Genomic DNA, 15,125 nt, shown 5'->3' with positions numbered 1-15,125 from the left:
TTATTTATTAACTTGTGTTATGGGTGCTAACAGAACTGATAAACTACATATAGCTACATATATACATATTTATAAATACATATCTTAACACCCAGACCACGGCCAACAAGCATGCTCATCACACAAATGTTGACCGAACCGGGAATCGAACCCGGGACCTCAGGTTCGGCGGTCCGGCATGATGACCATTGCGCCATCGAGGTCGTCAAATAATGGACACGTATTTTTTCTTTTCTCTCACAAACAAATAACAACGAAGATACAACACGATTGAATTTTATATTACGTCACTTAAGTACAATACCTACATAGACGTGACGTCACGAGCCCCAGTCTCATTCTTTGTTGTGTTGTATCTTAGTAAATATTTATTTATTTAACAGTTTATGTACACACACAGAATACAGAGAAGAAGAAAAATAGAACAGATAGTACAAAGGCACAGCTTCTTTCATTAGAAATCTCTTCCAGCTGGCCCGTGATGAGAGAGTTAGAATAGAAAGAGATGCAGATAGAGTGCGTAAAAAGAAAAGAAGCTATAACTAAAATACAATAATCACTAACTTAACCTAAATATGTATATATAAAATATATATATATATATATATATAAGTACAAAAATATATAAATACACTAAATACTATAAGCATCTATCATGACAAGGAAAGATAGTGTTCCTTCAACTTACGTTTAAATAATGCAACAGTCTGGCAGCTCCTCAGCTTAGGCGGCAACTTATTCCACAGCCGTACAGCGTGCGCGGTGAAGGAATAGGAGTAGAAATCAGAGGAGTGGGAAGGGATTTTAAGTAGGGATTTGAGATGAGTCCTGCAGGACGCATCAGGTGAGCGGAAAAAGGAGAAACGTTCCCGCAGGTACACTAAATAGAAGATACAAAATGCGATTGCAAAATATTTCAATTTTTGTTAAAATAAAAAATACGTGTTCAATATTATTGCCAATATAAAATGCGTACTAATTAGAATCACTACTTTTAACACGCTTATATTAGCTTCACGTGTAACAATGTACCTATGTAAAAAAATCTTGGAATCTTAATTTGACCCACTTCCCGGTCTTCAATTAGGATGAAATTTTGCACACGCTCTGAGTTTTGATGAAAATACATGACTAGCGTGTATCACGCCTATTATAAGTATCAATAGCCAAAGGGTGGTTACTTATATGGTGCTTATATCACAATTTTAGTCTACCTCAATGGTCGCGCAATGGTCACCATGCCGGACTGCCGAACTGCTGGTTCCATTCCCCGTACGGTGAACATTTGTGTGATGAGTATATACTTGTTGGCTGTGGTCTGGGTGTGTTATAATATGTATTTCTGAGAATAACATATGTAAAATTATATGTAGTTTATCAGTTTTGTTAGCACCCATAACACAAGTTAATTAATAACTTACCGTGGGGCTAACCGACCATGTGTGAAGGTGTCCTTATTTTTTATAATTCTATCTCTAGTCAGTATCAAAAGATAGTATATTGGGAGCGGCTGTAAATTGTTCTCTAATCAACCGGCAACAGTTGGCAACAGTTAGCAACAGGTGGCATCACCTTCCAAGAGGCACAAACCTTACCATATTAAGAAAACATCTTATAGGCAGTTCATCTATACTTCACTACATAGCAGTGGTATGAAACAAAGTCGCTTTTTCTGTCCCGTTGTCCCTTTGTACGCTTAAATCTTCAAAACTGCGTAACTGATTTTCATGCGGTTTTTTTAATAGATAGAGTGATTAAAGAGGAAGGTTTTTATGAATAATAACACACATTAAATAGTGGGGAAAATACTGTTATCCCGTGCGAAGCCGGAGCTAGTAACATTATAAAGAGGAAAACTTTGTTTGTAATGGATAAACTCAAAAACTACTGGACCGATTTTAAAAATTATTTCACCATAAGAAAGCTACGTTATCTGCGAGTTACATAGCTATATTTTATCCCGGTAAGGGTAGCAGTTCCCACGGGACACGGCTGAACATTTAAATAAATATTATAAAACAAACTATAGCAGTTATTAAAATGACTTAGCTATAGTTTTTCGCAGAACCAACTCAAGTTCTGAAAACTCAACAAATAAATTGCGAAAAAGTTTCAAAGTACAAAACAACATACATTTTGTCACAGTTTCTCACACAAACAAATGACGTAACGTCAAGGCAACCACAGCTTAGATAATATTCTCATGTAAACAGTTGTGAAGCTACGTACCAACGTTCGTAACAATGTCACTCACACATGTGCTCGATGCACGACACTCAGGGACCCGATTCTGCTAAGTTAATAATGTCAAAATTAAATCGCAATAGCAGTTTTAACCTAAGCGGGCATTCTGCTGCTAATATAAGACCAATCGTCTTCCAATGACATTCGATTGGTTTGCGATTGGTCTGCCATTTGGTCTATGTGGTAGTTTGCTCTATAATCATATTTATTGCAATCGTAAATAATTTGTTGACATTATGATTCATTATTGAATCACAGAAACGAATAAAAACGTTTATTTAAAAGACAAAAATAGCGGAATGCCACATACGCTTCAATATTGAGTCGTGATTGGATCTCAGTCGGATGTGAATCGTATGTCGCTTAAGTAAAATAAGTAGAATCGTGCCCCAGAACTGTCAGCTCCGAGAGAAGAACATAACAGCTCGTCGAAGCACATGCGTGTGTGAGTGACATTGTTACGAACGTTAGTACGTAGCTTCACAACTGTTTACAAGAGAATATATTTAAACTGTGTAAGTACCCTGAAAACTGGCAAGGATCAGAGAGTTCACGTTACATTGGTATTTAAACACATACGTAAACAACTAATATATCTTGACCTCTCTATTTCAATTCCTATTGTAAATCATTTACAATGAGACAGGTCTTTGTAAACTAGCTCTATTAACATATATGTATGGGAAAACTAATATAATATGACCTCCCCTTTTGAAATTGCCAAGTACAGCTCAAAATATAGTGGATTTTATATTGATAATAGTGTAAAATCAAATGTAAGTTGATATTTGATCAATTAACTATATTGGTAGCCTTTGAGAAGTTAGAATTAGTACTGTTTTAAGTTATTACGGAGAATAATAGGATCACTAGGTAGGAAAAAAAATGTATTTTTGATTTATGGATAAACTCAGAGAACCGGCCAAGTGCCAGTCGGACTCGAGCACGAAGGGCTCCGTACCATTATTTATAAAACCGACAATAAAATCACGTTTGTTGTAGGTATGTTAACAATAGGGTCCCGTTTTATCCTTTAGGTACGGAACCCTTAAAACTACTTGACTGATTACAAAAATTCTTTCACTATTGGTAAGCTACACTCTTCCCGAATAACATAGGCTGTATGTTATCCCGGTACGGTCACTAGTCCCTTAGTCTTTTATATCTTTATTGTTTCAATGTAAATTATTAGTACTTTGAACAAATGCCAAATTCGCTCCATTAGAGGAACAATAAATATGGCTACCGTCTGGCGGTAGAAAAGGACAGCAATATCCAAGTGAGTGTGTGTTGGAGAGAGATAGAGATACAAAACTAGACGGCCGTGGAAATATCGATATGAAGGTATTAAGTAATTTTAGTAGAAGTAGAAAAGGTTACCTAGCTTTTCTTGTTAAATAATATTCTTAAATGTTTGTTAAATGTTTCCCAATTATGTTGGGGTCGCGGCTTCCAGTCTAACCGTATGTAGCTGAGTACCAGTGCTTTACAAGGAGCGACTGCCTATCTGACCCCCTCAACCCAGTTACCCGGGCAACCCAATACCCATGGTATGAAGGGTTGTCAGAATCACTGGCTTCTGCCTACCCTTAACGACTGCCAAGGATGTTCAATGACAAGACAAAATATGAAAAAAAGGAAATATATCAAATTCCCAATTCACGAAAGACAATAAAACATTTTCCCTCGCATTGATCAATTGACAATTCCTCGCGTCCCTAAATAAGTTTGACATATTGGCGGCAAAAATTCAACATGGCCGACCCGATCTTATTTACGACAAAACTTATAAAATATTCATGAAGATAAGATATTTGAGAAAAATTGCGAGACCGCTATTCAGATTTTTGCTTTGCATATTTTATTATTTTGTTTAGCATGAAAAATTTATAAAAAATATCGGATCAGATCTATCTAACCAAGTGGTATTGGGTTGCCCGGGTAACTGGGTTGAGGAGGTCAGATAGGACAGTCGCTCCTTGTAAAGCACTGGTACTCAGCTGAATCCGGTTAGACTGGAAGGCGACCCCAACACAGTTGGGAAAAAGGCTCGGAGGAGGAGGATCCGGATAAAATCCGGATCAATCCGGGAATCGTAGGATACCGTATACCGTAGTGGTCACTTCTACTTCTCTTATTTAATGTATACTCTACCTTTTTAACACTGAAAAAAAAAGTATTCTTGGGTGCATCGGGCCAGAAGTCGGTGACGAACTAAACTTAGGTACATCCATTAGACAGTGACTTCTAGGCCGATGCACCCAAGAATAGTTTTTTTTTTCTTTTCAGTCTTTTGGGAGTCGATTTTTGTACTTATCTGCTACTCCTTATTACCTCATGTACTCCCTCTATGTACTCCGCCTATGTACTCTCTCTATGTACTCCCTCTATGTACTCCCCTATGTACTTCCCTATGTACTCCCCTATGTACTCCCCTATGTACTCCCCTATATACTCCCTTATGTAATCCCTCTATGAACTCTCCTATGTACTTCCCTATGTACTCCCCTATATACTTCCCTATGTACTCCCCTATGTACTCCCCTATGTACTCCCCTATGTACTTCCCTATGTACTCCCTTATGTAATCCCCTATGTACTCCCTTATGTAATCCCTCTATGAACTCTCACTGTGCACTCCCTTATGTAATCCTTCTATGTACTCCTTCTATGTACTCTCCTATATACTCCCCTATACACTCCCTCTATGTACTCCCTCTATGTACTTCCCTATGTACTTCCCTATGTAATCCCTCTATGAACTCTCCTATGTACTCCCCTATGAACTTCCCTATGTACTTCCCTATGTACTCCCTCTATGTACTCCCTCTATGTATTCCCCTATGTACTCCCTTATGTACTCCCCTATGTACTTCCCTATTTAATCCCTCTTTGTACTCCCTCTATGAACCTTCCCTATGTACTCTCTCTATGTACTCCCCTATGTACTTCCTCTATGTACTCCCTCTATGTACTTCCCTATGTACTCCCTTATGTAATCCCTCTATGTACTCCCTCTATGTACTCTCCTATGTACGTCCCTATGTACTTCCCCATGTAATTCCCTATGTACCTCCCTATGTACTTCCCCATGTACTTCCCTATGTACCTCCCTATGTACTCACTTATGTAATCCCTCTATGTACTCCCCTATGTACTTCCCTATTTAATCCCTCTTTGTACTCCCTCTATGAACCTTCCCTATGTACTCTCCTATGTACTCCCCTATGTATTCCTTATGTAATCCCTCTATGTACTCCCTTATGTTATCCCTCTATGTACTTCCCTATGTACTTCCCTATGTACTCCCTTATGTAATCCCTCTATGTACTCCCTCTATGTACTCTCCTATGTACGTCCCTATGTACTTCCCCATGTAATTCCCTATGTACCTCCCTATGTACTTCCCCATGTACTTCCCTATGTACTTCCCTATGTACTCCCTTATGTAATCCCTCTATGTACTCCCTCTATGTGCTCCCCTATGAACTCCCTCTATGTACTTAAATATGTACTTCCCTATGTACTCCCCTATGTACTCCCTTATGTACTCCCCTATGTACTCCCCTATGTACTCCCCTATGTACCTTCTCTATGTACTCTCCTATGTACTTCCCTATGTACTTCCCTATGTACTCCCCTATGTAATCCCTCTATGAACTCTCCTATGTACTCCCCTATGTACTCCCTCTATGTACTTCCCTATGTACTCCCTTATGTAATCCCTCTATGTCCTCCCCTATGTACTCCCTTATGTACTCCCCTATGTACTCCCCTATGTACTCCCTTATGTAATCCCTCTATGTACTCCCTCTATGTACTTCCCTATGTACTTCCCTATGTACTTTCCTATGTACTCCCCTATGTACTCTCTCTATGTACTTCCCTATGTACTCCCCTATGTAATCCCTCTATGTACTCCCTCTATGTACTTCCCTATGTACTTCCCTATGTACTTTCCTATGTACTCCCCTATGTACTCCCTCTATGTACTTCCCTATGTACTCCCTTATGTAATCCCTCTATGTCCTCCCCTATGTACTCCCTTATGTACTCCCCTATGTACTCCCCTATGTACTCCCTTATGTAATCCCTCTATGTACTCCCTCTATGTACTTCCCTATGTACTTCCCTATGTACTTTCCTATGTACTCCCCTATGTACTCTCTCTATGTACTTCCCTATGTACTCCCCTATGTAATCCCTCTATGTACTCCCTCTATGTACTTCCCTATGTACTTCCCTATGTACTTTCCTATGTACTCCCCTATGTACTCCCTCTATGTACTTCCCTATGTACTCCCTTATGTAATCCCTCTATGTCCTCCCCTATGTACTCCCTTATGTACTCCCCTATGTACTCCCTTATGTAATCCCTCTATGTACTCCCTCTATGTACTTCCCTATGTACTTCCCTATGAACTTCCCTATGTACTCCCTCTATGTACTTCCCTATGTACTTCCCTATGAACTTCCCTATGTACTCCCTCTATGTTCTTCCCTATGTACTTCCCTATGAACTTCCCTGGACCAGGACCAGCATGTTTCCAAGCATTTTTATCTTTAATGTAATCTTCTAATTTATAATATGCTTGCTTACAAAGTGTGGCTTTTATATGAGTTTTAAACCGCATGTCATTTAGTTCCAGAATGTTGTCTGGTATTTTATTATAACATTTGACACAATATCCCATGAAAGATGTATGTACTTTAGATAATCTAAACTGCGGGATAGCTATCTTATTTTTATTTCTAGTGTTATAATTATGTCTATCACATATTTTTTCAAACAAATGTAAGTTTTTCCTAACATACATGATATTTTCATAAATAAATTTGCAAGGTACGGTCATGATATTAATTTTTTTAAACAGTTCCCTAAGAGATTCACGACTACGTAAGTTGTACATAGCTCTGACAGCTCGCTTTTGCAAGATAAATATGCATTCAATGTCAGCAGCTCGTCCCCACAGCAGAATGCCGTACGACATGATGCTGTGGAAGTAACTAAAATATACCAGTCTAGCTGTTTCTACGTCCGCTAGCTGCCTCATCTTTCTGATAGCATAGGCGGCCGAGCTAAGACGACCCGCAAGAGATGTAATGTGGGGTCCCCACTGTAGTTTTTTGTCAAGAGTGATTCCCAGGAAAACTGTTTGATTTATAAATTCTAGTTTTTCACTATTAAGTATAATGTCACATTCACTACTTTTTACATTTGGCAATGAAAATCGAATGCATTTTGTTTTTTTTTCATTAAGAGCCAAGTTATTTGCGTTGAACCAATTTTGAACCTGGAGAATGGAATTGTTTACGTCGTCTAAGGTACGTCTACGTCGATCAATATTAAAAATAAGAGAAGTGTCATCGGCAAACAACACCATTTTAGGTTGATTATCAAATAAGTAGGGCAAATCATTTATGTAAACTAAAAAGAGGAACGGACCTAATATAGAACCTTGTGGTACGCCCATTGCCATCACTGAACCTCGTGAATTTACGCCGTTTACTTGAACTTTAAGTTGCCGACCATTTAGATATGATTTTAACAGCTGGAGAGAAGTATCTCTTATTCCGTAATGCTCTAGCTTTCGCAAAAGCGTTTCGTGATTTACACAGTCAAACGCTTTTGAGAGATCGCAGAAGATTCCAATAGAGTCTTCAGCTTCCTCCCAAGCCTTAAAGATGTGCTTGATCAAAGTTACACCAGCATCGGTTGTACAGCGACCTTTAGTGAAACCGTATTGTTCTTTGTGAAAGATGGAGTTTTTATTGAAATGGCGCAACATCTGTTCAAGCATCAACTTTTCAAATACCTTGCTGAGAACCGGTAAGACAGAAACGGGTCTATAGTTATTCGATTCCTTACTATTTCCCGATTTGAATAAAGGAACTACTTTGCTGTGTTTCATTAAGTCAGGAAACACGCCTTGGTCTACGCTAACATTAAATATGTAAGTTAAATAAGGTGCAATTGTTTCAATAATTGACCTACATACCTTGACAGACATACCCCACAGATCTTCTGTTGATTTTATTTTAAGATCTTTAAAGGCTTTAATAATAGCCTCGGGGCTGGTATGTTGAAATTTAAATAGTAAAGAGCATGGTTTAACATGTTTTTTGAGTAGATCGATAGACACGGTGGTGGAAGAATTTAGTGCTTTTGTCGTCTCGAAAGGTATTTTAGTAAAGAATGCTTCAAACTCTTGAGCTACTTCAAGGTTACTGCTGATGGGACCATTATCAGTTTCTAGACTTAAATCAGTTTTTCGAACTTTTCGTCTCCCTGTTTCGTTGTTAATTACTGTCCAAGTAGTTTTTATTTTATAATCAGCATATTTTATTTTATTTCTAATATGAATAGATTTTGCCTGTTTACAAACGGTTTTAAATATGTACTTCCCTATGTACTCCCTTATGTAATCCCTCTATGTACTCCCTCTATGTACTCTCCTATGTACGTCCCTATGTACTTCCCCATGTACTTCCCTATGTACCTCCCTATGTACTTCCCCATGTACTTCCCTATGTACCTCCCTATGTACTCACTTATGTAATCCCTCTATGTACTCCCCTATGACCTTCCCTATTTAATCCCTCTTTGTACTCCCTCTATGAACCTTCCCTATGTACTCTCCTATGTACTCCCCTATGTACTCCCTTATGTAATCCCTCTATGTACTCCCTTATGTTATCCCTCTAAGTACTTCCCTATGTACTTCCCTATGTACTCCCCTATGTACTCTCACTATGTACTCCCTCTATGTACTTCCCTATGTACTCCCTTATGTAATCCCTCTATGTACTCCCTCTATGTGCTCCCCTATGAACTCCCTCTATGTACTTAAATATGTACTTCCCTATGTACTCCCCTATGTACTCCCTTATGTACTCCCCTATGTACTCCCCTATGTACTCCCCTATGTACCTTCTCTATGTACTCTCCTATGTACTTCCCTATGTACTTTCCTATGTACTCCCCTATGTAATCCCTCTATGAACTCTCCTATGTACTCCCCTATGTACTCCCTCTATGTCCTCCCATATGTACTCCCTAATGTACTCCCCTATGTACTCCCTTATGTAATCCCTCTATGTACTCCCCTATGAACTCTCCTATGTACTCCCCTATGTACTTCCTATATGTACTCCCTCTATGTATTCCCCTATGTACTCCCTTATGTACTCCCCTATGAACTTCCCTATTTAATCCCTCTTTGTACTCCCTCTATGAACCTTCCCTATGTACTCCCTCTATGTACTTCCCTTTGTACTTCCCTATGAACTTCCCTATGTACTCTCTCTATGTACTCCCCTATGTACTTCCTCTACGTACTCCCTCTATGTACTTCCCTTTGTACTTCCCTATGAACTTCCCTATGAACTTCCCTATGTACTCTCTCTATGTACTTCCCTATGTACTCCCTTATGTAATCCCTCTATGTACTCCCTCTATGTACTTCCCTATGTACTTCCCTATGAACTTCCCTATGTACTTCCCTATGTACTCCCTCTATGTACTTCCCTATGAACTCCTCTATGTACTCCCTCTATGTACTCCCTCTATGTATTCCCCTATGTACCCCCCTATGTACCCTCTCTATGTACTCCCCTATGTACTTCCTCTATGTACTTAAATATGTACTTCCCTATGTACTTTCCTATGTACTCCCTTATGTACTCCCCTATGCACTTCCCTATGTACTCTCTCTATGTACTCCCCTATGTACTTCCCTATGTACTCCCCTATGTAATCCCTCTATGTACTCCCTCTATGTACTCCCACTATGTACTTCCCTATCTATGTACTCCCTCTATGTACTTCCCTATGTACTCCCTTATCTAATCCCTCTATGTACTCCCCTATGTTCTCCCTTATGTACTCCCCTATGAACTTCCCTATGCACTCTCTCTATGTACTCCCCTATGTACTTCCTCTATGTACTTACCTATGTACTTCCCTATGTACTCTCCTGTGTACTCTCTCTATGTACTTCCCTATGTACTCCCCTATGTAATCCCTCTATGAACTCTCCTATGTACTCCCCTACGTAATTCCCTATGTATTCCCCTATGTACTCCCTCTATGTACTCCCTCTATGTACTCCTTCTATGTACTTCCCTATGTACTTCCCTATGTACTCCCCTTTGTACTTCCCTATGTACTCCCTTATGTACTCCCCTATGCACTCCCTATGTACCTTCTCTATGTACTCCCCTATGTACTCCCTCTATGTACTCCCTTATGTAATCCCTCTATGTACTCCCTTATGTAATCCCTCTATGTACTTCCCTATGTACTTCCCTATGTGCTCCCCTATGTACTCCCTTATGTACTCCCCTATGTACTCCCTTATGTAATCCCTCTATGTACTCCCTCTATGTACTTCCCTATGTACTCCCTTATGTAATCCCTCTATGTACTCCCCTATGTAATCCCTCTATGTACTCCCTCTATGTACTCCCACTATGTACTTCCCTATCTATGTACTCCCTCTATGTACTTCCCTATGTACTCCCTTATCTAATCCCTCTATGTACTCCCCTATGTTCTCCCTTATGTACTCCCCTATGAACTTCCCTATGCACTCTCTCTATGTACTCCCCTATGTACTTCCTCTATGTACTTACCTATGTACTTCCCTATGTACTCTCCTGTGTACTCTCTCTATGTACTTCCCTATGTACTCCCCTATGTAATCCCTCTATGAACTCTCCTATGTACTCCCCTACGTAATTCCCTATGTATTCCCCTATGTACTCCCTCTATGTACTCCCTCTATGTACTCCTTCTATGTACTTCCCTATGTACTTCCCTATGTACTCCCCTTTGTACTTCCCTATGTACTCCCTTATGTACTCCCCTATGCACTCCCTATGTACCTTCTCTATGTACTCCCCTATGTACTCCCTCTATGTACTCCCTTATGTAATCCCTCTATGTACTCCCTTATGTAATCCCTCTATGTACTTCCCTATGTACTTCCCTATGTGCTCCCCTATGTACTCCCTTATGTACTCCCCTATGTACTCCCTTATGTAATCCCTCTATGTACTCCCTCTATGTACTTCCCTATGAACTTCCCTATGTACTTCCCTATGTACTCCCTCTATGTACTTCCCTATGAACTCCTCTATGTACTCCCTCTATGTACTCCCTCTGTGTATTCCCCTATGTACCCCCCTATGTACCCTCTCTATGTACTCCCCTATGTACTTCCTCTATGTACTTAAATATGTACTTCCCTATGTACTTTCCTATGTACTCCCTTATGTACTCCCCTATGAACTTCCCTATGTACTCTCTCTATGTACTCCCCTATGTACTTCCCTATGTACTCCCCTATGTAATCCCTCTATGTACTCCCTCTATGTACTTCCCTATGTACTCCCTTATCTAATCCCTCTATGTACTATTGTACTCCCCTATGTTCTCCCTTATGTACTCCCCTATGAACTTCCCTATGCACTCTCTCTATGTACTCCCCTATGTACTTCCTCTATGTACTTACCTATGTACTTCCCTATGTACTCTCCTGTGTACTCTCTCTATGTACTTCCCTATGTACTCCCCTATGTAATCCCTCTATGAACTCTCCTATGTACTCCCCTACGTAATTCCCTATGTATTCCCCTATGTACTCCCTCTATGTACTCCCTCTATGTACTCCTTCTATGTACTTCCCTATGTACTTCCCTATGTACTCCCTTATGTACTCCCCTATGCACTCCCTATGTACCTTCTCTATGTACTCCCTCTATGTACTCCCTCTATGTACTCCTTCTATGTACTTCCCTATGTACTTCCCCATGTACTTCCCTATGTACCTCCCTATGTACTCCCTTATGTAATCCCTCTATGTACTCTCCTATGTACTCCCCTATGTACTCCCTCTATGTACTCCCTTATGTAATCCCTCTATGTACTCCCTTATGTAATCCCTCTATGTACTTCCCTATGTACTCCCTCTATATACTACCCTTTTCCTATGTACTCCATCTATATACTTTCCTTTGTACTCTCTATGCATTTTCCCTATGTACTCCCTCTATATACTCCTCTATGTACTACCCTATGTGCTCCCCTATGTGCTCCCCTATGTACTCCCTCTATATACTTTCCTATGTACTCCCTCTATGTACTTCCTCTATGTACTCCCCTATGTACTCCCTCTATGTACTCTCCTATGTACTCCCCTATATACTCCCTTATGTAATCCCTCTATGTACTCCCTTATGTAATCCCTCTATGTACTCCCCTATGTACTTCCCTATTTAATCCCTCTTTGTACTCCCTCTATGAACCTTCCCTATGTACTCTCCTATGTACTCCCCTATGTACTCCCTTATGTAATCCCTCTATGTACTCCCTTATGTAATCCCTCTATGTACTTCCCTATGTACTTCCCTATGTACTCCCCTATGTACTCTCACTATGTACTCCCTCTATGTACTTCCCTATGTACTCCCTTATGTAATCCCTCTATGTACTCCCTCTATGTACTTCCCTATGTACTCCCTCTATATACTACCCTTTTCCTATGTACTCCATCTATATACTTTCCTATGTACTCTCTATGTATTTTCCCTATGTACTCCCTCTATATACTCCTCTATGTACTACCCTATGTGCTCCCCTATGTACTCCCTCTATGTACTACCCTATGTACTCCCTCTATGTACTACCCTTTTACTATGTACTCCCTCTATATACTTTCCTTTGTACTCCCTCTATGTACTCCCTCTATGTGCTTCCCTATGTAGTGCCCTATGTACTCCTCTATGTACTCCTTCTATGGACTCCGCTATATACTCCCTCTATGTAATCCCTATGTACTCCCCTATGTACTCCTTCTATGTACTCCCTCTATGTACTCCTCTATGTACTCCCCTTTGTGCTCCTTCTATGTACTCCCCTATGTTCTCTCTCTATATACTACTCTATGTACTCCTTCTGTCTACTTCCCTTTGTACTTCCCCTATAATTATCCTGATCTCTGCTGTGTACTCCTTTATTTTCGAAAATATGTATATGAAAAATTCTTTCACTGTTTGAACCCTATCCCATCCCCGGGTAACTTTCGTCAATTTTTTATCTAGGAACGATATATCTCAAATAAAACCTTTTATTCCAGGAGTTCCTCGACATCCTATCCCGCGTGGCTCGTGGCTCAGTCCAAGAGAAGCTCTCCTGGGTGTTCACGCTCTATGACGTAGATGGAGACGGACGCATCTCCCGCTCAGAGATGCTGGCAGTCGTGCAAGCTATATACGAACTCTTGGGCAGGGCTGCAGCCCCGCCAGTTCACAGCACGGCCGCTAAGGACCATGTGGATAGAATATTTCATGTGAGTATTCAATACAGCGCCATCATCATCATCTCCCGAGCATTTTCCCAACTATGTTGGGGTCGGCTTCCAGTCTAACCGGATTCAGCTGAGTACTAGTGTTTTACAAGGAGCGACTGCCTTTCTGACCTCCTCAACCCAGTTACCCGGGAGACCCGATAACCCCTTTAGTTAGACTGGCGTGAAACTTACTAGCTTCTGACCACCCGTAACGACTGCCAAGGATGTTCAATGACAGCTGCTGAAAAATCAAGTTGATGAAATATTTCATGTGAGTATTGAATACAGCGCCATCTATCGGTGGAAGCTGTAGGTGCTGTTGGCAGTTTTGTAGGAAAGCGCCATCTGTTGATGAGAGTGTGAGTTAGTTTGATGAATGTTTGAGTAAAGTGGTTTCTATGTCCAAGGTATTTCATAGCTGTGTCAATAGATGGCTCTGTTTGTATATTTATTTTATTTACGGAAACTACTGTCATAAATAATATATGGTTTATAGATTCAGCTTTTAGACAGTTTCCAAAATCTTTACTTATACTGAATATTAATAATCTTCATATACTAAGATATATGTATTATGAATTACTAATTAGCAGTGGCGGATTTACCAATAGGCCAAGTAGGCCGGTGCCTAGGGCGGCAGATTTAGAGGGGCGGCAAATTACCACGTCTCGGGGGTGCCATCTCGATCGGCACATATCTGCACGACCAGGATGGCACGGGCAGAAGGGACAAGTCACTGAGGGTGCCAATGCAAAACCTAGGTTCACTACCAGTCACTGCACGCTATTCAAATTTTAAACAAAACTACAACAGTGCATGCGCAAGACGTCGAGGCGGCACTGAGAAGGACGCCAGTCCGGCTGTCACCCCTCTCTTTCTTGTTTACTTTTGATTATTTAATTTAACTCCTCAAAGTTATAAAAAAAGTTATTTCATAATTTCTGGTTTATTCTGCGCTCTTTGAGTTTTTTTTAAATCTAACAAAAAGTTAAAGCCGGTGTTTTAACTTTTTGTAAGTAGCAAAAACAACTGACGCTCTACGCTGACGATTTAGAAATGTTAGGAGGTGGAGGACTTTTGTGTCCCAAAACTCAAAAAATTTCGAGCTCGCTGCGCTCGCAGCTTTTTCACCTTACACTGGTTTTTTTCAAACTTGATTGAGTATTTTTGTGTTCCAAGAGTCAAAGATTTTCGCGCTCGCTGCGCTCGCGCCTTTCACTTAAAAGTGCCTTTTTTAAATTTCTTAAGCTATCATTGCGTCCCAAAAATCAAAATTCGCTCGCTACGCTCGCGGCTTCTTCTCTTTGCAGTGGTTTTTTTCACACTTGTTTGGGAACTTTTGTATCATAAAACTAAAAAATTTCGTGCTCGCTGCGCTCGCGGCTTTTTTACTTGACACTGGTTCTTATAAAACAGACTAGCGCTTTATAAGTTTGCGGTGATCTGATTCCGGTTCTTTTATGTTAAACCTAGCAAAAAGCACCATGAATGATTTCTACACGATTAGTACTTCAATTACAATTTTAGTCT

General features: G+C 40.1%; 1 protein-coding gene across 1 annotated transcript in view; it reads left to right on the top strand.

The window, feature by feature from the left end:
• Nucleotides 1–15,125, top strand: part of LOC124644684 (Kv channel-interacting protein 4-like) — a 65,814-nt gene that overhangs the window by 47,647 nt on the left and 3,042 nt on the right. The window contains exon 5 of the mRNA XM_047184189.1: nt 13,383–13,595. Within this exon, the coding sequence (XP_047040145.1) occupies nt 13,383–13,595 (213 nt within the window). The remainder of the gene's footprint in view (nt 1–13,382; nt 13,596–15,125) is intronic.

Source organism: Helicoverpa zea, chromosome 30, assembly GCF_022581195.2.
Source record: "Helicoverpa zea isolate HzStark_Cry1AcR chromosome 30, ilHelZeax1.1, whole genome shotgun sequence".
Taxonomy (NCBI): domain Eukaryota; kingdom Metazoa; phylum Arthropoda; class Insecta; order Lepidoptera; family Noctuidae; genus Helicoverpa; species Helicoverpa zea.
Note: the sequence above shows the minus strand (reverse complement) of the source record. Positions and strands in the feature narration are given on the sequence as shown.